The sequence below is a fragment of the Salvelinus alpinus genome, chromosome 11, assembly GCF_045679555.1.
Source record: "Salvelinus alpinus chromosome 11, SLU_Salpinus.1, whole genome shotgun sequence".
Taxonomy (NCBI): Eukaryota; Metazoa; Chordata; class Actinopteri; order Salmoniformes; family Salmonidae; genus Salvelinus; species Salvelinus alpinus.
In genome coordinates, this window is record NC_092096.1 from 65,029,417 (window position 1) to 65,051,897 (window position 22,481).

Sequence of the window (22,481 nt, forward strand, 5' to 3'; positions counted from 1 at the left end):
ACTCACCCACCTCCTGTCCCTGACTCTGTCCACAGTCTCCCAGCTTCTCTCACTCACCCACCTCCTGTCCCTGACTCTGTCCACAGTCTCCCAGCTTCTCTCACTCACCCACCTCCTGTCCCTGACTCTGTCCACAGTCTCCCTGCTTCTCTCACTCACCCACCTCCTGTCCCTGACGCTGTCCACAGTCTCCCTGCTTCTCTCACTCACCCACCTCCTGTCCCTGACTCTGTCCACAGTCTCCCTGCTTCTCTCACTCACCCACCTCCTGTCCCTGACTCTGTCCACAGTCTCCCAGCTTCTCTCACTCACCCACCTCCTGTCCCTGACTCTGTCCACAGTCTCCCAGCTTCTCTCACTCACCCACGTCCTGTCCCTGACTCTGTCCACAGTCTCCCAGCTTCTCTCACTCACCCACCTCCTGTCCCTGACTCTGTCCACAGTCTCCCTGCTTCTCTCACTCACCCACCTCCTGTCCCTGACTCTGTCCACAGTCTCCCTGCTTCTCTCACTCACCCACCTCCTGTCCCTGACTCTGTCCACAGTCTCCCTGCTTCTCTCACTCACCCACCTCCTGTCCCTGACTCTGTCCACAGTCCCCCTGCTTCTCTCACTCACCCACCTCCTGTCCCTGACTCTGTCCACAGTCTCCCTGCTTCTCTCACTCACCCACCTCCTGTCCCTGACTCTGTCCACAGTCTCCCAGCTTATCTCACTCACCCACCTCCTGTCCCTGACTCTGTCCACAGTCTCCCAGCTTCGCTCACTCACCCACCTCCTGTCCCTGACTCTGTCCACAGTCTCCCAGCTTCTCTCACTCACCCACCTCCTGTCCCTGACTCTGTCCACAGTCTCCCAGCTTCTCTCACTCACCCACCTCCTGTCCCTGACTCTGTCCACAGTCTCCCAGCTTCTCTCACTCACCCACCTCCTGTCCCTGACTCTGTCCACAGTCTCCCAGCTTCTCTCACTCACCCACCTCCTGTCCCTGACTCTGTCCACAGTCTCCCAGCTTCTCTCACTCACCCACCTCCTGTCCCTGACTCTGTCCACAGTCTCCCAGCTTCTCTCACTCACCCACCTCCTGTCCCTGACTCTGTCCACAGTCTCCCAGCTTCTCTCACTCACCCACCTCCTGTCCCTGACTCTGTCCACAGTCTCCCAGCTTCTCTCACTCACCCACCTCCTGTCCCTGACTCTGTCCACAGTCTCCCTGCTTCTCTCACTCACCCACCTCCTGTCCCTGACTCTGTCCACAGTCTCCCTGCTTCTCTCACTCACCCACCTCCTGTCCCTGACTCTGTCCACAGTCTCCCAGCTTCTCTCACTCACCCACCTCCTGTCCCTGACTCTGTCCACAGTCTCCCTGCTTCTCTCACTCACCCACCTCCTGTCCCTGACTCTGTCCACAGTCTCCCTGCTTCTCTCACTCACCCACCTCCTGTCCCTGACTCTGTCCACAGTCTCCCAGCTTCTCTCACTCACCCACCTCCTGTCCCTGACTCTGTCCACAGTCTCCCAGCTTCTCTCACTCACCCACCTCCTGTCCCTGACTCTGTCCACAGTCTCCCAGCTTCTCTCACTCACCCACCTCCTGTCCCTGACTCTTTCCACAGTCTCCCTGCTTCTCTCACTCACCCACCTCCTGTCCCTGACTCTGTCCACAGTCTCCCTGCTTCTCTCACTCACCCAACACCTGTCCCTGACTCTTTCCACAGTCTCCCTGCTTCTCTCACTCACCCACCTCCTGTCCCTGACTCTGTCCACAGTCTCCCTGCTTCTCTCACTCACCCACCTCCTGTCCCTGACTCTTTCCACAGTCTCCCTGCTTCTCTCACTCACCCACCTCCTGTCCCTGACTCTGTCCACAGTCTCCCTGCTTCTCTCACTCACCCACCTCCTGTCCCTGACTCTGTCCACAGTCTCCCTGCTTCTCTCACTCACCCACCTCCTGTCCCTGACTCTGTCCACAGTCTCCCTGCTTCTCTCACTCACCCACCTCCTGCCCCTGACTCTGTCCACAGTCTCCCTGCTTCTCTCACTCACCCACCTCCTGCCCCTGACTCTATCCACAGTCTCCCTGCTTCTCTCACTCACCCACCTCCTGTCCCTGACTCTTTCCACAGTCTCCCTGCTTCTCTCACTCACCCACCTCCTGTCCCTGACTCTGTCCACAGTCTCCCTGCTTCTCTCACTCACCCACCTCCTGTCCCTGACTCTGTCCACAGTCTCCCTGCTTCTCTCACTCACCCACCTCCTGTCCCTGACTCTGTCCACAGTCTCCCTGCTTCTCTCACTCACCCACCTCCTGTCTCTGACTCTGTCCACAGTCTCCCAGCTTCTCTCACTCACCCATCTCCTGTCCCTGACGCTGTCCACAGTCTCCCTGCTTCTCTCACTCACCCACCTCCTGTCCCTGACTCTGTCCACAGTTTCCCTGCTTCTCTCACTCACCCACCTCCTGTCCCTGACTCTGTCCACAGTCTCCCTGCTTCTCTCACTCACCCACCTCCTGTCCCTGACTCTGTCCACAGTCTCCCTGCTTCTCTCACTCACCCATCTCCTGTCCCTGACGCTGTCCACAGTCTCCCTGCTTCTCTCACTCACCCACCTCCTGTCCCTGACTCTGTCCACAGTCTCCCTGCTTCTCTCACTCACCCACCTCCTGTCCCTGACTCTGTCCACAGTCTCCCAGCTTCTCTCACTCACCCACCTCCTGTCCCTGACTCTGTCCACAGTCTCCCAGCTTCTCTCACTCACCCACCTCCTGTCCCTGACTCTGTCCACAGTCTCCCTGCTTCTCTCACTCACCCACCTCCTGTCCCTGACGCTGTCCACAGTCTCCCTGCTTCTCTCACTCACCCACCTCCTGTCCCTGACTCTGTCCACAGTCTCCCTGCTTCTCTCACTCACCCACCTCCTGTCCCTGACTCTGTCCACAGTCTCCCAGCTTCTCTCACTCACCCACCTCCTGTCCCTGACTCTGTCCACAGTCTCCCTGCTTCTCTCACTCACCCACCTCCTGTCCCTGACTCTGTCCACAGTCTCCCAGCTTCTCTCACTCACCCACCTCCTGTCCCTGACTCTGTCCACAGTCTCCCAGCTTCTCTCACTCACCCACGTCCTGTCCCTGACTCTGTCCACAGTCTCCCAGCTTCTCTCACTCACCCACCTCCTGTCCCTGACTCTGTCCACAGTCTCCCTGCTTCTCTCACTCACCCACCTCCTGTCCCTGACTCTGTCCACAGTCTCCCTGCTTCTCTCACTCACCCACCTCCTGTCCCTGACTCTGTCCACAGTCTCCCTGCTTCTCTCACTCACCCACCTCCTGTCCCTGACTCTGTCCACAGTCCCCCTGCTTCTCTCACTCACCCACCTCCTGTCCCTGACTCTGTCCACAGTCTCCCCGCTTCTCTCACTCACCCACCTCCTGTCCCTGACTCTGTCCACAGTCTCCCAGCTTATCTCACTCACCCACCTCCTGTCCCTGACTCTGTCCACAGTCTCCCAGCTTCTCTCACTCACCCACCTCCTGTCCCTGACTCTGTCCACAGTCTCCCAGCTTCTCTCACTCACCCACCTCCTGTCCCTGACTCTGTCCACAGTCTCCCAGCTTCTCTCACTCACCCACCTCCTGTCCCTGACTCTGTCCACAGTCTCCCAGCTTCTCTCACTCACCCACCTCCTGTCCCTGACTCTGTCCACAGTCTCCCAGCTTCTCTCACTCACCCACCTCCTGTCCCTGACTCTGTCCACAGTCTCCCAGCTTCCCTCACTCACCCACCTCCTGTCCCTGACTCTGTCCACAGTCTCCCTGCTTCTCTCACTCACCCACCTCCTGTCCCTGACTCTGTCCACAGTCTCCCAGCTTCTCTCACTCACCCACCTCCTGTCCCTGACTCTGTCCACAGTCTCCCAGCTTCCCTCACTCACCCACCTCCTGTCCCTGACTCTGTCCACAGTCTCCCAGCTTCTCTCACTCACCCACCTCCTGTCCCTGACTCTGTCCACAGTCTCCCAGCTTCTCTCACTCACCCACCTCCTGTCCCTGACTCTGTCCACAGTCTCCCAGCTTCTCTCACTCACCCACCTCCTGTCCCTGACTCTGTCCACAGTCTCCCTGCTTCTCTCACTCACCCACCTCCTGTCCCTGACTCTGTCCACAGTCTCCCAGCTTCTCTCACTCACCCACCTCCTGTCCCTGACTCTGTCCACAGTCTCCCAGCTTCCCTCACTCACCCACCTCCTGTCCCTGACTCTGTCCACAGTCTCCCAGCTTCTCTCACTCACCCACCTCCTGTCCCTGACTCTGTCCACAGTCTCCCTGCTTCTCTCACTCACCCACCTCCTGTCCCTGACTCTGTCCACAGTCTCCCAGCTTCTCTCACTCACCCACCTCCTGTCCCTGACTCTGTCCACAGTCTCCCTGCTTCTCTCACTCACCCACCTCCTGTCCCTGACTCTGTCCACAGTCTCCCTGCTTCTCTCACTCACCCACCTCCTGTCGCTCCACTGAGCATTCCGTTTTTTTTCTCTCCATCACCCCATATACTCACTCTATCCCTGCACACTGGGTTACAGAGTTAATACACACTGGGTTACAGAGCTAATACACACTGGGTTGTAGAGTTAATACACACTGGGTTACAGAGTTAATACACACTGGGTTGTAGAGTTAATACACACTGGCTTACAGAGTTAATACACACTGGGTTGTAGAGTTAATACACACTGGGTTGTAGAGTTAATACACACTGGGTTGTAGAGTTAATACACACTGGGTTACAGAGTTAATACACACTGGGTTGTAGAGCTAATACACACTGGGTTACAGAGTTAATACACACTGGGTTACAGAGCTAATACACACTGGGTTACAGAGCTAATACACACTGGGTTACAGAGTTAATACACACTGGGTTACAGAGTTAATACACACTGGGTTACAGAGTTAATACACACTCGGTTACAGCGTTAATACACACTGGGTTGTAGAGTTAATACACACTGGGTTGTAGAGTTAATACACACTGGGTTGTAGAGTTAATACACACTGGGTTACATAGTTAATACACACTGGGTTACAGAGTTAATACACACTGGGTTGTAGAGTTAATACACCCTGGGTTGTAGAGTTAATACACCCTGGGTTGTAGAGTTAATACACCCTGGGTTGTAGAGTTAATACACACTGGGTTACATAGTTAATACACACTGGGTTGTAGAGCTAATACACACTGGGTTGTAGAGTTAATACACACTGGGTTGTAGAGTTAATACACACTGGGTTACAGAGTTAATACACACTGGGTTACAGAGTTAATACACACTGGGTTGTAGAGCTAATACACACTGGGTTACAGAGTTAATACACACTGGGTTACAGAGTTAATACACACTGGGTTGTAGAGTTAATACACACTGGGTTACAGAGTTAATACACACTGGGTTGTAGAGCTAATACACAATGGGTTACAGAGTTAATACACACTGGGTTACAGAGTTAATACACACTGGGTTACAGAGTTAATACACACTGGGTTGTAGAGCTAATACACACTGGGTTGTAGAGCTAATACACACTGGGTTGTAGAGTTAATACACACTGGGTTGTAGAGTTAATACACACTGGGTTACAGAGTTAATACACACTGGGTTACAGAGTTAATACACACTGGGTTACAGAGTTAATACACACTGGGTCACAGAGTTAATACACACTGGGTTGTAGAGTTAATACACACTGGGTTACAGAGTTAATACACACTGGGTTACAGAGTTAATACACACTGGGTTACAGAGTTAATACACACTGGGTTGTAGAGCTAATACACACTGGGTTGTAGAGTTAATACACACTGGGTTACAGAGCTAATACACAATGGGTTGTAGAGTTAATACACACTGGGTTGTAGAGCTAATACACAATGGGTTACAGAGTTAATACACACTGGGTTGTAGAGTTAATACACACTGGGTTACAGAGTTAATACACACTGGGTTGTAGAGCTAATACACACTGGGTTACAGAGTTAATACACACTGGGTTGTAGAGCTAATACACACTGGGTTACAGAGTTAATACACACTGGGTTGTAGAGTTAATACACACTGGGTTGTAGAGTTAATACACACTGGGTTACAGAGTTAATACACACTGGGCTGTAGAGCTAATACACACTGGGTTGTAGAGCTAATACACACTGGGTTGTAGAGTTAATACACACTGGGTTGTAGAGTTAATACACACTGGGTTGTAGAGTTAATACACACTGGGTTGTAGAGTTAATACACACTGGGTTGTAGAGCTAATACACACTGGGTTGTAGAGTTAATACACACTGGGTTGTAGAGCTAATACACACTGGGTTACAGAGTTAATACACACTGGGTTGTAGAGTTAATACACACTGGGTTGTAGAGTTAATACACACTGGGTTGTAGAGTTAATACACCCTGGGTTACAGAGTTAATACACACTGGGTTGTAGAGTTAATACACACTGGGTTGTAGAGCTAATACACACTGGGTTACAGAGTTAATACACACTGGGTTGTAGAGTTAATACACACTGGGTTACAGAGTTAATACACACTGGGTTACAGAGTTAATACACACTGGGTTGTAGAGTTAATACACACTGGGTTGGTTGATGAAGTGAACCTGTGGATAAGTGACGCAAGGCCAACGTCTGAATAAGGGAATGAAGAATGTGTTAGGTAGGGTCTGAACGTTTGAGTTTGAGTCCTGGAAGAGAACGTATGATAGAGTTTAAAGAGGAGTGTCAAGGCGGTAGCAGCAGAGTTAGATTGAAGGGGCGGTGTCAGTCAGAGAGATAGTGGAAGGCTGAGTGAATAGAAGTGAGGAGGGGGAGGGAATAAACCAGAGAGCCACACTGTTCCAAGGCTGATTTGTATAAGCTTTAGAAAGCCGAGGAGAGGCTGCTTATTTGAACCATATGTAGGGAGGACGTGGAACAGTTACATGGTTGGCCCATGCAGCCAGGCCCGGGCCCAGGGATAGGGATGCTTTGGAAGCTGGTACAGGCCTAGAACTCGGAGACTGGGTGGCCTAGTAGTTGTTTCCCCTTGTGCCTTGTGGGACTCTGTGTTTGCAAGCTGCGTTTGGTGATTTGTGTTTAATGGCGTGTGTGTTTTGTTGGCATAGCGGTCCAGTGGTTGTGTAAAGAAACCAAAGAGACAGCTAGTGTGATTACAGGGAAGGGAAGCAAAAGTAGAAAACAACTGCTTTTTACTGCCTGGCATGACTCCTTGTTGGGCATCCAAGTGGAGCTGGCTGGCCTTCAGCCCTCAACCTTTGACACCTAGAGGCCTGTTCATGCCATGAAATATGTTTAAAAGGTGTTTGTAAATGGGCTGTATTCAACACGGGGTGGGGCTGGGGGAAGTGGGGCACATTTTGAATATGCTCATGACTCCAGTCATCTTTTTAAAGGGCCTATAAAGACTAGAAAGTAGAACTGTTCTTCAACCACTAAAGACCCGTACAAAGTCCAGACCAATGCACCATTCCCTTGAAATCCCCAAATCCTATAGGTATAGACATAGATAGATATAGGTATAGACATAGATAGATATAGGTATAGACATAGATAGATATAGGTATAGGTATAGATAGATATAGACCAGAATACTTTGGAATTCCTGGAGGTCTACCTTGTACCAGTCCACATCAAGATCTTCTGTTCAGATGACTGATCTGTGTAGGAATCAGAGATTACATGCACGGCATGACATTCTCATTACACGTCAGCAACCTTTTGGTATGTGAGCACCAGCAACGCACAAGACTCCGGAGGGTTAGGAGTATATGATGAACTCATAAGCTTTCACCCTCCCTCCCTTTCGCATGAACACAGACACACACAGCTCTAGGATGCATCTGCACTTGTAGTTGTGTCCCATTGTGATTTTGTGGGGTTTGATCATCTGGAAGTTAAGATACCCTCAGGGAGATATTGTTCTTTCCTCTCAATCCTAGATTTCAATCCTTGGCTTTAACACGAAGCTGGACAAATAAAAACAAATGAAGTGACGGCATGGGATGGAATATTGATTATATGCGCCGGTAGAATCTAAATAAACTGGTCCATGTCTGGCAGAGAGGGAAGATAATGTAGCAGGAAACCTCCAGAAACAATGCTTTATCGGCATTTATCGACAAAGGAAGAGAATAAATATAAACATGTAATTGCTTGTGAAAAGAGCTATATGGAGATAACGGATGGAAACTAAAGCCTTTTATGAAAGCTTGCTCTGCACATTCTATCTAGCATTGTAAAGTCCTTTGAGATAAAGTCCACATATGTCGATTAATATATTATAGCTGTAGTCGAAGCCTACAAGCTCAGCTCCACGTTCCACTACGGACCTCCAAAGAGCTCACTTCATTGAGTCTCTCTAGTCTCTACCCTAAGACAGATGTTGGTTCCTCCTCCTCTCTCTTTTCCCCATCCATCTATTAGTTCTTTGTATACATATTGGATCCAGATAATGATATTCAGTCAGCACAACAATGCTTCCTTTATTCCCCAGTGAGTGTGTTTGTTGTGGAGTGGTGGGCAACAGTCCCCTGCTCAGACTACTAACTGGTGAGAAGCCATCATGCCAGGCCCATATGAAACAAACAAACACTCTGGTTCCCAGATCATTTCAGGTCCATATGAAACCAACAAACACTCTGGTTCCCAGATCATTTCAGGTCCATATGAAACCAACAAACAATCTGGTTCCCAGATCATTTCAGGTCCATATGAAACAAACAAACACTCTGGTTCCCAGATCATTTCAGGTCCACATGAAACCAACAAACAATCTGGTTCCCAGATCATTTCAGGTCCACATGAAACCAATAAACACTCTGGTTCCCAGATCATCCCAGGTCCACCTCAAACCAACACTCCCTGGTTTGCATTCTGCTCTGGTGCCAGTATGGATTCCTCTCTGGTGCCAGTATGGATGCCTCTCTGGTGCCAGTATGGATGCCTCTCTGGTGCCAGTATGGATTCCTCGCTGGTGCCAGTATGGGTTCCTCTCTGGTGCCAGTATGGGTTCCTCTCTGGTGCCAGTATGGATGCCTCTCTGGTGCCAGTATGGATGCCTCTCTGGTGCCAGTATGGATTCCTCGCTGGTGCCAGTATGGGTTCCTCTCTGGTGCCAGTATGGGTTCCTCTCTGGTGCCAGTATGGATGCCTCTCTGGTGCCAGTATGGATTCCTCTCTGGTGCCAGTATGGGTTCCTCGCTGGTGCCAGTATGGATGCCTCTCTGGTGCCAGTATGGATGCCTCTCTGGTGCCAGTATGGATTCCTCGCTGGTGCCAGTATGGGTTCCTCTCTGGTGCCAGTATGGGTTCCTCTCTGGTGCCAGTATGGATGCCTCTCTGGTGCCAGTATGGATGCCTCTCTGGTGCCAGTATGGATTCCTCGCTGGTGCCAGTATGGGTTCCTCTCTGGTGCCAGTATGGATGCCTCTCTGGTGCCAGTATGGGTTCCTCTCTGGTGCCAGTATGGGTTCCTCTCTGGTGCCAGTACGGATTCCTCTCTGGTGCCAGTACGGATTGTTCTCTGGTGCCAGTATGGGTTCCTCTCTGGTGCCAGTATGGGTTCCTCTCTGGTGCCAGTATGGGTTCCTCTCTGGTGCCAGTATGTGTTCCTCTCTGGTGCCAGTATGGGTTCTTCTCTGGTGCCAGTATGGGTTCCTCTCTGGTGCCAGTATGGGTTCCTCTCTGGTGCCAGTATGGGTTCCTCTCTGGTGCCAGTATGGGTTCCTCTCTGGTGCCAGTATGGATGGTGAACATTAAATGATCGTTTCCATTTCTATCCTCACGGTCTCGATTTTAAAGAATAATTCTGATATATCAATATCTTAAATGTTATATATAAAAATGTATATATCATTTTAAGGTGTCCATTTGTTATTTGCCAGTGTTGAGAATCTCAGGACCCATTCAGATGTACTTAACATCGATGCTTCCTCAGTGTCTTCTACAACATACAGCCCTTTCCTTTAAAAAGACACTAGGCGCTCCATCTGTGGCTGGCGTTAAGCCAAGCACACTCGTTAGTGATTTTGACCCGGTAAAGCCGTCGCTCTTCTATGTTCAAACCCTAGAGCCAGGATTGGTAATTGACCTGTTTTATATGAGCTCGCTTGTGCTGAGGTTGGGAGGCAATATCTGAGGTGTGTCCTTAAAAACGTGTGCCGAAGTGACAATTTCAGTATGCTCTGGTGGGGATATTTAAGACCAACCGAAAGCTGGTTTTAACGGTAACGGGTTGGCTACGGCATGGATTTTGACAGCAGAAGCACTGCCTATCCAGCCGTGACGCACAGTAACCATATGCACATGGAACAAGACATATGTGCTTTTTTTGTTCCCAATTTGTTCCCAACGCCAATTTCAGCCTTTCCCCAACCACTTTTTAAAAAAGTATGCCTTCATGTGAGAAGTTGTGGGTGAAGGAAGTTATCATGAATATTCATTTTGGGGGTGGGTAAACATAGTTGTACCTGATCCAAACACTTTCTCACTAAAGCATACTTACCAGAAGTCCAGTGGTACGATATGATAATACAATGATGTGCATCAAGAGCAAATATGGTTCTGTACAGTTAGCTCACAGTGATAAGGCTCTGTACAGTTAGCTCACAGTGATAAGGCTCTGTACTGTTATCTCACAGTGATAAGGCTCTGTACAGTTATCTCACAGTGATAAGGCTCTGTACAGTTATCTCACAGTGGTAAGGCTCTGTACAGTTATCTCACAGTGGTAAGGCTCTGTACAGTTAGCTCACAGTGATAAGGCTCTGTACTGTTATCTCACAGTGATAAGGCTCTGTACAGTTATCTCACAGTGATAAGGCTCTGTACAGTTATCTCACAGTGGTAAGGCTCTGTACAGTTATCTCACAGTGGTAAGGCTCTGTACAGTTATCTCACAGTGATAAGGCTCTGTACAATTATCTCACAGTGGTAAGGCTCTGTACAGTTATTTCACAGTGATAAGGCTCTGTACAGTTATCTCACAGTGGTAAGGCTCTGTACAGTTATCTCACAGTGATAAGGCTCTGTACAGTTATCTCACAGTGGTAAGGCTCTGTACAGTTATCTCACAGTGATAAGGCTCTGTACAGTTATCTCACAGTGGTAAGACGATGTACAGTTATCTCACAGTGGTAAGGCTCTGTACAGTTATCTCACAGTGGTAAGGCTCTGTACAGTTAGCTCACAGTGGTAAGACTCTGTACAGTTAGCTCACAGTGGTAAGGCTCTGTACAGTTATCTCACAGTGGTAAGACTCTGTACAGTTAGCTCACAGTGGTAAGGCTCTGTACAGTTATCTCACAGTGATAAGGCTCTGTACAGTTATCTCACAGTGATAAGGCTCTGTACAGTTATCTCACAGTGATAATGCTCTGTACAGTTATCTCACAGTGATAAGGCTCTGTACAGTTATCTCACAGTGGTAAGGCGCTGAGTTCCTGACATCTATTGCCACTTGCGGTGTAAATTCCAATCCCCCATGGGGCGCAAAAAAATATTTGAAATGTAGACTCACATTTATTGCGGCATTATGTTGGGAAGAAAGGTGCAACCATCACCTAGAAAATGAAGAGATGGGGCTCAATTCAATCTGCATTGCAGTATTTACACAGTAGCTCTTTTTCCAATAGGGCAATTAACTCACAGATTGGTCTTGGGTACTGTATAAAAACCTACTCCCAGGGCGACCCCTCTCACAGGTATGCTTTCACTTTTCACAGTTAGAAGTGTGTGGCCACGGGATGAATATTGTAAAAAATAAAAATGTATACTGTATATTACAACTATGAGCCAACAGTCTTAGCAGACTGCACCACCAGTAATAACATTTAGGAAAAAATACAACTAGTTGACATGATTGGCGTGTATTTCTTGTTATGATGGATGCAGCTACGAATATAAACGAACAGTTCTCATATCCTACATGTTTTTTTCTTCTTCGTAAAAAGCACAGAAATGTGTATGAAACGGTAAGCAAAAATGTTTAATTTGGTCATATGCGGAAATGTGCCTTTTGAATTTTGTGTAACGTCAGTAGTCTAGTCAAGGAAGCATCATGCAAATATATTGTACCACCCAGCACATCTAGAAGGGAATGTATTTCATACCGACCACTCCCTTGAGAAGATGTGCCTCTACATCTAGAAGGGAATGTATTTCATACCGACCACTCCCTTGAGAAGATGTGCCTCTACATCTAGAAGGGAATGTATTTCATACCGACCACTCCCTTGAGAAGATGTGCCTCTACATCTAGAAGGGAATGTATTTCATACCGACCACTCCCTTGAGAAGATGTGCCTCTACATCTAGAAGGGAATGTATTTCATACCGACCACTCCCTTGAGAAGATGTGCCTCTACATCTAGAAGGGAATGTATTTCATACCGACCACTCCCTTGAGAAGATGTGCCTCTACATCTAGAAGGGAATGTATTTCATACCGACCACTCCCTTGAGAAGATGTGCCTCTACATCTAGAAGGGAATGTATTTCATACCGACCACTCCCTTGAGAAGATGTGCCTCTACATCGAGAAGGGTGCAATTGCAGCTTGCAATTTGGGACGCAGGAACCCGTTTAAACTTCTATTGGTCCATTTTTAAGTAGGACAGGTGGGATGTGGGCGCTCCAGTACAGTAGGTGGTGATAATGCACAATAACATTGGATGCCAGCCGCCGATAAACCCCACAGATGTCGGGGGAAGGGGCCGGACATCTGTTTTCCCGCAGTTCTGTTAACGACGACGATCGCAAGCTAGCACACGGTGTCGCCCCAGCCTCCCACCTGCTGCGCTAGCGGGGGCGACCGGTACTAGACAGTGTCCTTCGCCCCCGCCTGTCGGGTACTGTTTTCCCACAGTTAACAACTGTGAGGGCAGGCGGGAGTGAAGGACGGCGTCTAGCAGTGTCACTCCCGCTAGCTAGTAAGCAGGACTCTGGGAGGTGGGGCTGGGAAAACTCAGATACTGTTATTTGCCTTTAGACCCAAAAGTGTTACACATGACGATGTCGTGCTCGGGGAGGGGGTGTTCATAAAGGAACCAATGGGATGCCCACATGCAGGAACGCCCAGAATTGCAGGCTGCAGTGGCACACTATTGTCTACGTCACGATTTCAATGGTCAAGTCCAACCGCTAGGGTCCAAAATAGCTAGATTTACTACTAAAAGACCAAAATATATCACTTTTACAATAAACTGTCAAAATGAAGCCCAGAATTGACGTGTTTCACTATCAAGTCAAGTCAAGTTTATTTTATATAGCCCTTCGTACATCAGCTAATATCTCGAAGTGCTGTACAGACACCCAGCCTAAAACCCCAAACAGCAAGCAATGCAGGTGTAGAAGCACGGTGGCTAGGAAAAACTCCCTAGAAAGGCCAAAACCTAGGAAGAAACCTAGAGAGGAACCAGGCTATGAGGGGTGGCCAGTCCTCTTCCGGCTGTGCTGGGTGGAGATTATAACAGAACTATGGCAAGATGTTCAAAATGTTCATAAGTGACAAGCATGGTCAAATAATAATCAGGAATAAATGTCAGTTGGCTTTTCATAGCCGATCATTAAGAATTGAAAACAGCAGGTCTGGGACAGGTAGGGGTTCCATAACCGCAGGCAGAACAGTTGAAACTGGAATAGCAGCAGGGCCAGGCGGACTGGGGACAGCAAGGAGCCATCATGCCCGGTAGTCCTGACGTATGGTCCTAGGGCTCCGGTCCTCCGAGAGAGAGAAAGAAAGAGAGAAGGAGAGAATTAGAGAGCCAAGATTTTCAAAATGTTCATAAATGACAAGCATGGTCAAATAATAATCAGGAATAAAAGTCAGTTGGCTTTTCATAGCCGATCATTAAGAGTTGAACAGGTAGGGGTTCCATAACAGCAGGCAGAACAGTTGAAACTGGAACAGCAGCAAGGCCAGGTGGACTGGGGACAGCAAGGAGTCATCATGCCCGGTTTGCCGTGACGTATGGTCCTAGGGCTCAGGTTCTCCGAGAGAGAGAAAGAAAGAGAGAACGAGAGAATTAGAGAGAGCATACTTAAATTCACACAGGACACTGGATAAGATAGGAGAAGTACTCCAGGTATAACCAACTGACCCTAGCCCCCCGACACATAAACTACTGCAGCATAAATACTGGAGGCTGAGACAGGATAAATAAGCCTAAAACATCTGGTTTTACATGAAAATAAAATATGTTCATGAAAGTTACTCTTTAAAAGCCAAGCATAGCCTCTCCTCCTCTCAGTAAAGTTGTATTTTGTCATACCCAATGCAGTCGCCAAGTAGTCCAGACTAACGATAAAGGGTTTTCTCGTGAGACTACGATCACTAAAGCTTTATTAAAATGTCAAGTTGGACAAAACAGTGAGCGGACATCCCCTTTTTATCTACGTAGGCGATTACATTATTTTAATTTTGTTGTTATTGTGGATGTACGTACAGTACAAACCCCTCCATGTAGGTTATATGCCCATCATGGAATGAGAGAACCCGGTGACATTCTTTGGAAACATTTAAGTTATTTTCCTTTAACAATTTGTATTGTATTTTTTTTAAATTAAAACCAAGCCCCTTACCCTGCTATAACGAAAGCTGGTTCAACAACAATGTGCCTGGTTTTTCTGATCCTGGCCATGCGTTAGCCAAGGAGCCGATACATTAAAGGTTTATGCTTGTGAGGCTTTTGCCGACATGCTTTTGCATTATTCCTAATTGACATAGGCCTACCTGCAGTGAATACTCCATTCCGCTTGTACATATCGATCCCCATTTCCAAACGGCGCCTCTTGTCCGGTTACCAATCACATGCTCCTCCAAACAAAAGCTTCAGTCCTATAACACCATATCAACAGCAGGCCTAGGCTACGTCTGGCTTATTGAGAACATGACTCACACATGTCTCACATATGTCTCACACATGTCTCACACAATTTAGTATTTTTTATTTGAGGAGAGTGCGATGCCTAAGGCCTATACTCGTTGAAGCCAATTACAACAATGTTGACTGTCAACAATCCAAACATATTGAGCCAAAGTTTTTGTTTTATGTTGCTATCACTCGTTACTGTAGCCTATGCTATTTAATAAACTGTAGTATCGATCCACAATGGACCAGGAGAAGAATATTCCGTGTCCCCAGACCAATTGGAGAGGATGATAACTCAAAGACCGTCAATAAACGACACAACTTGAGACAAACACATGCCGTATAAAACAATGGAACGCCTTAATTGACCAGTGAGTGGCCACGCCCTCATCACACCTACAACTTGTTTATTTATCAAAACCCAGCTCTTTTCACACTACCGGCAGCTATTGAGCTCACAATAATGGCTATGAAAATCGTGAAAATATTTCGGACACACCCCAAGTGCTACCACCAAGGTTTATATTTCTCACTGCGTTAGGTTTGTTAAAATAGAGCCCTTGAGGATCTTGTGGTTTAAATGACAGATGTTGGGTATACTATGTTGGGTATACTATGTTGAGTATACTATGTTGAGTATACTATGTTGGGTATACTATGTTGGGTATAATATGTTGGGTATACTATGTTGGGTATACTATGTTGAGTATACTATGTTGAGTATACTATGTTGGGTATACTATGTTGAGTATACTATGTTGGGTATACTATGTTGAGTATACTATGTTGGGAATACTATGTTGAGTATACTATGTTGAGTATACTATGTTGGGTATACTATGTTGAGTATACTATGTTGGGTATACTATGTTGAGTATACTATGTTGAGTATACTATGTTGGGTATACTATGTTGAGTATACTATGTTGGGTATACTATGTTGAGTATACTATGTTGAGTATACTATGTTGGGTATAATATGTTGGGTATACTATGTTGAGTATACTATGTTGAGTATACTATGTTGGGTATAATATGTTGAGTATACTATGTTGGGTATACTATGTTGAGTATACTATGTTGGGTATACTATGTTGAGTATACTATGTTGGGTATAATGTCCCTATCTCTGCTTGTTGAATGTACTGTAATTACACTACACTCTTAAGGAGATGGGAACAAACAGCAACACTGCTACCAAGTGTGTTGTTAACGGTCGATATTCGCTACCATAGCGGCCATGCAGCGTTCGTTGAGAGACACATCTGCCACACAGCGGTTTAGGAGGAAAAGGAGAGGTGGAAGAGGAGAGGAGGAGGAGGAGAGGGAGAGGAGAGGAGGAGAAAGAGAGGTGGAGGAGAAGGAGAGGTGGAGGAGAAGGAGAGGTGGAGGAGGAGAGCTGGAGGGGAGGAGGAGAGGTGGAGGGGAGGAGGAGAGGTGGAGAGGAGGTGGAGAGGAGGAGGAGAGGTGGATGGGAGGGGGAGAGGAGGAGAAGGAGAGGTAGAGGAGGAGGTGGAGGAGGAGAGGTGGAGGAGAAGGAGAGGTGGAGGAGAATGAGAGGTGGAGGAGAGAAGGAGAGGTGGAGGAGAAGGAGAGATGGAGGAGAGGAGAGGAGAAGGAGAGATGGAGGAGGAGAGGTAGAGGAGAAGGAGAGATGGAGGGGAGGAGGAGAGGTGGAGAGGAGGAGGAGAGGTGGAGAGGAGGAGGAGAGGTGGAGGAGAGGAGGAGAAGGAGGTGGAGGAGAAGGAGAGGTGGAGGAGAAGGAGAAGTGGAGGAGAGTTGGAGGAGAGTGTTCAGTTGTCCACTGAGACAGACAGTCCACCCACCTGACTGACTCCTGAGGCATAGTATACTGTACTGTATGGAGTTACACCTTGTGGAACAGCGGGGACTCTGAAGCAACACAAACACACATGCATACACACACATAATAACATACACACTATACACACGTACACATAGATTTTGTGTTGCAGATATGTGGTAGTGGAGTATTGGCTTGAAATCTGTTATGAATGTATGAATTGTAATGTTTTAAAAATGGTATAACTGCCTTAATTTTGTCAGATCCCTGGAAGAGTAGCTGCTGCCTTGGCAACAGCTAATGGGGATCTATAATAAACCCCAGGAAGAGTAGCTGCTGCCTTGGCAACAGCTAATGGGGATCCATAATAAACCCCAGGAAGAGTAGCTGCTGCCTTGGCAGGAACTAATGGGGATCCTTAATAAATACAAATACAAACAGAGACTACACCATTACCCTCACCCCCACTTTCTTCTGATGTCCATTAGCTGTTCTGTCATTTAGCATGCGAACACACACGCAGGCATACGCACACTAACGCACACACCCACGCACACATACGCAAACCACACACACACCTAATGTCATTTTGCAAACCCTGGTCAGCATCTGTCTGACAGGTTAATGCTGTGTGAAAATGTTAAGTGAATTACCTCGGGGAACAACCAATTCAAACTAAAACCACTAAGAACATTCCAATGTTTCATCAACTAAACTAAATGTTTTCCAGGGGAATTAATAGCCAGTTTCCCTAAAACACACACAGTAATGCTATCTGCTATTAAAGTTCAAGTCAAGGGCAAGATTGCACACCAGTGCAATAACTACAAAGTGGGAAAACTGAAGAAGTGTAATATTCTAAACTTGTATATTATTTCTAAAATATTGTAGACTGAATATTCACAGTTAAAATGAAGACTTGTTCCCTTTTAAAAATGTGTTAAGCTTTTGAGTAGACTACAGTATTTCCACTTCCAAGATACAGTTTACTAAAATGACATGCAAAGACTTGAATAGAACTGTGTCCAAGTGTGAATAAAGCGAGTGTTTGGTGCTGTGGATACGTTTGAAATCATTTAAGATACAGCTCAGCCCTGGTTCGCCAGACCACCGCATTCCTTCCCTCCAAATGAAGTGCACACCGACCGCTTATGTTATTTACCATTTCCCTGGTGAGTGATTGCCTTTTTTGCCACTGGCCACAGCAGAGAAAGAGGGATGAGTGAGAAGGGGAGGAGGGGAAGGCAAGAAGGAAGGGAGAGAGAAAAGGGATTGAGGTAGTCTGTCTTTCTCTGTCTGATAGCAGGAGAGTCAGACAATGATGAAGTCAGTCCAGGGGTAATTGTAGCTGTTAAGTCATTTCACCACTACAATGACTTCATCCTCTGGCATATTGCTCTTGGACATCTCCCGTCAAACTTGCTCAGCTGTCTGTCTATACCTGTTGGCTTTGGATTAAGTCCATTGGATTTAGAATTCGATTGAATAATGCATACTGTGTGTAATACAAAGCTGATTCTGTGCCATCTCATTGCATTTAAAATGTCTGTGAAAGGATTCTTTGTCGAGTGAAAGAAACGACCTAGTCTGGCGTTTTAGAAACTTAAACTGGATGAATTGTCAATGTATTACCAGAACCTTGGCAGACTGTTTGGTTTATTTGATTGGAAATCATACCGTATCATATTCAAATTGTATAAAAATGATCTTTCTAGTATAGCCTCTATCTATCTGGAACTATTTCTGTGCACATCATATACCATAGAACTCTACAATTCAAGCATAGAATTCCAAGGATTCGAGGTTTAGGAAGCCAAGCTAACGGGTGTATGTCAGATAGTGAGGAAGGAGAAATCCAAACAGCATGGTAGAATCATGGCAGGCACACGTATGGACCTGTCGTACCGCAATACTGCATCCAACTATATTATATTTAACTGTAAATGTTAGCAAATGCTTTATTTGATGTATGACGGGTTTTGGATACTCTGACTGGCCAGATGAGGATGGTCTCTCCCTCTGCGCTCTGGTTCTTCACAATGTTTGTCCAAACTAGCTATGTTTCCTAGACACTGTCAGCTTGGCCTTCTCTTTAGAGGTGTACTTTGTAGCCACGGTCATAGATAAGATTTGCTTGGTCGATTGGTTGATTGGTTGATTGACTAACAGCCTTTCTTTTCTCTGTGTCACATGCAGGTACCAGATCCACACGGGCCTCCAGCACTCAGTCATCAGGCCCACCCAGGCCAACTGCCTGCCCCTGGAGAATGTCACACTACCCCAAAAGCTCCGGCAGGCAGGCTACGCCACCCATATGGTGGGCAAGTGGCACCTGGGCTTCTACAAGCGTGGCTGCATGCCCACTCAGCGCGGCTTCGACACATTCTTTGGGTCCCTATTGGGTAGTGGTGACTACTACAGCCACTATAAATGTGACGGTCCCGGCATGTGTGGCTATGACCTGTACGAAGGGGAGGAGGCAGCCTGGGAACAGGATCGGGGCCGATACTCAACCTTGATGTTCACCCAAAAAGCTGTGGACATCCTGGCACACCACAACCCCCAGAAACCCTTATTCCTCTACTTGGCCTTTCAGGCAGTCCACTCCCCGCTACAGGTGCCCGCTCGCTACTTGGAGCGCTACAAGTCCATCCCTAACTTACATCGTCGCAAGTACGCCGCCATGGTGTCCTGCCTGGACGAGGCCGTCCACAACCTCACACTGGCACTGAAGCGCTACGGTTTCTATGACAATACAGTAATAGTGTACTCGTCAGACAACGGGGGTCAGCCCATGGCCGGGGGCAACAACTGGCCTCTCAGGGGGAGCAAGGCCACCTACTGGGAGGGGGGCATCCGGGCCGTAGGCTTCGTTCACAGTCCCCTGCTACTGAACAAGGGGACCCGATGCCGGGCGTTGATCCACATCACAGACTGGTTCCCCACCCTGGTGTCCCTGGGGGAGGGAACCCTGGACGAAGACCTCAACCTGGATGGCTACGACGTGTGGGAGGCCATCAGCGAGGGCCGCCAGTCCCCCCGCCACGACATTCTGCACAACATCGACCCCATCTACACCAAGGCAAAGAACGGCTCATGGAAGGCCGGCTATGGTCTCTGGAATACAGCCATCCGAGCCGCCCTCCGGGTGGGCCACTGGAAGCTTCTCACGGGGGTGCCTGGCTACAGCGACTGGGTGCCTCCGCAGACCTTCTCCAATCTGCTTCTGACCAACCGCTGGCATAACGAATATGTCCGCTGGGACCAGGGGAAGTCCGTCTGGCTGTTCAACATCATAGCCGATCCCTACGAGAGAGTGGACCTGTCTCTACGCTACCCACACATAGTGAAGAAGATGCTAATGCGGCTAGCACAGTATAATAGGACGGCCATCCCGGTGCGCTACCCGGCTAAAGACTCCCGCTCCAATCCTAACTTCAACGGAGGGGTGTGGGGACCCTGGTACAAAGAGGATGAAGATGATAGAGAGACTAACCTCCTTACCAACAACCTGGCCAAGAAGAGACGGAAGAAGAAAGCGAAGAAGAGGAAGCTGAAGGACTGAAAGAAAGGTGGAGGACTAGTCTTTTTATTTATTGCTGTGACTTTTTGTTGTGAAAGACTTAGATGGTCAGATCTCAGGGATTGACACACGATCGGTCTTTAAAGATTATCCTGCTCAATGATTTGAAGACTTTAATGGACTGGTGCTTTGGATATTACATGAACTCAATGGACAAATGGACCTATATTTGCCTCAGAGAGTAGGCTTTAAGGAAACAACCCACTTTAATAACTACTGTCAGACCCAGCACCTATGACCTCAACACTTTGGGTTAGGGCCTTTAAATAATGTTTATTTTTCTAGTTTTTGATTGCATGCTTGAACTTCTGTGACCTTCCGATTTTTATTAGATTTCTGACATTTAGGCAAAGAGAAAATAAATATAGAATGAACCTTTGTAGCACCATATATTTGGGCTAAATAAAAAAGATGAATAGTTATATTATATTAGCTGTTGATTGTAGTGTTGCAAGAAAATGAAAACAAAATGTAGGATTTATGTTGGATAGTCAACTGAGATTTACTCTGTTTCACGAGTACAGTCCGTCTGAACTTTAGGACAATATATGTTCTCCCCATTAGTTCTGTCTAGTCTGGCACCAGGTAAACCTGAATGTAAAACCAGTTAGCTAACAAAATAAAATAACTTGACACAGATCTGTTTGTCTCATTCTCTCATTTGTCTCATTCCACCTCTTGTCTTTCTCACCATCTTTCTCTCTCTGTACTTCCATCTCTCTCTCTCTCTCTCTCTCCCTCTCTCTCGCTCCCTCTCTCTCTCTCGCTCCCTCTCCCTCTCTCTCGCTCCCTCTCTCTCAAAGTCTCAAGCATTTATTGACATTTTTATCAGATCCATTTGTCTCATATTTCGGCCGGCAGTCAGTGTTTATTTGTGACCAGAAAAATGTCTAGTGAAAAATACTATAAAGCTCAAATCTATCAGATTTATCAGTCTTAGTGTTGAACAGTAAAACATTCATGGAAAAAACAGAACTCACATGGGAAGGGCAGAGGAACGTAACTCGCAACCAATACGTCAAAGTGTTTCATTTGACTTCCTGTTCCATGGCGTGGTCAATAGACGTGTACACATGCACGAACACACACTTATTTATTTTGAGCTTTTTTTTTTTACACCTTTATCTCCCCAGTTTTGTGGTATCTAATTGGTAGTTACAGTCTTGTCTCATCGCTGCAACTCCCTTACGGATGCGAGAGAGGCGAAGGTCGAGAGCCGTGCGTCCTCCGAAACACAACCCAACCAAGCCACACTGCATCTTGACACAATGCCCACTTAACCCGGAAGCCACAGTAGTCGCTAGTGCGTGATGGGACAAGGACATCCCTGCCGGCAAAAACCCTCCCCTAACTTGAACGACGCTGGGCCAATTGTGCGCCGCCCCATGGGTCTCCCGGTCGCGACCGACTGCGACGGAGCCTGGACTCGAACCCAGAATCTCTAGTGGGACAGCTAGCATTGCGATGCAGTGCCTTAGACCACTGCGCCACTCGGGAGGCCGAACGCACACTTTTGATGAGGTACGTACCCCAACGTTTAAAACACAAAAGAGGTGCCGTTGCTTCGTTTTGTTTGTATTTTATGGCCAAATCAGTCATTTAATGGTGCTAAATGACTGTTAAATGCCCCCTAAAGCTATATACAATGCTTGATGATGATAGATCCCCACCTAAATGTATTTCTATAAAAGTGTGTTGTTGTTAAGTGCTGCTCTTTACATGCATTCCACATGCTCGTATTAATGTGAGCCTGGTGCTTGATGCTATTCCTGGTGGTGCTACAATTGAGCAAAGAGACCCATTTCTGTAGCTTTTTCTTTTCTCTCCTGTAAATCTAAAACGTCTTATCGTTTTTAATCATGACCAGATCCCCATGCTAAGCCGCTCTCCCCATGGGATGCACGGCAGGTCATAGCTCAAGAATGTAACCAGGACGACCAAATTGTTTGCTACTTTAAATCCAAATGACAAAGTAGAATTCCACAAAGTGGAATACCGGAATGCTAGCTCGGATTCCAACTAACCCAACCAGGTCTAGAAATACAATCTTTCCATACTATTGGCTGGTCCCCATCCAGACAGCCAGAGATAGGGGCTCGCCGCTGGAACCCTCCCCAGGGTGTGATGCACTCTTCTCCCATACAGACCACCCCACCTCCCCCT

General features: G+C 47.5%; 1 protein-coding gene across 1 annotated transcript in view; it reads left to right on the plus strand.

Moving 5' to 3' along the window:
- Positions 1-20,957, plus strand: part of LOC139534672 (arylsulfatase J-like) — a 32,952-nt gene extending 11,995 nt beyond the window's left edge. Inside the window, exon 2 of the mRNA XM_071333994.1 lies at positions 18,932-20,957. Within this exon, the coding sequence (XP_071190095.1) occupies positions 18,932-20,300 (1,369 nt within the window). The 3' untranslated portion in view covers positions 20,301-20,957. The remainder of the gene's footprint in view (positions 1-18,931) is intronic.
- The last annotated feature ends 1,524 nt before the right edge of the window (positions 20,958-22,481 follow it).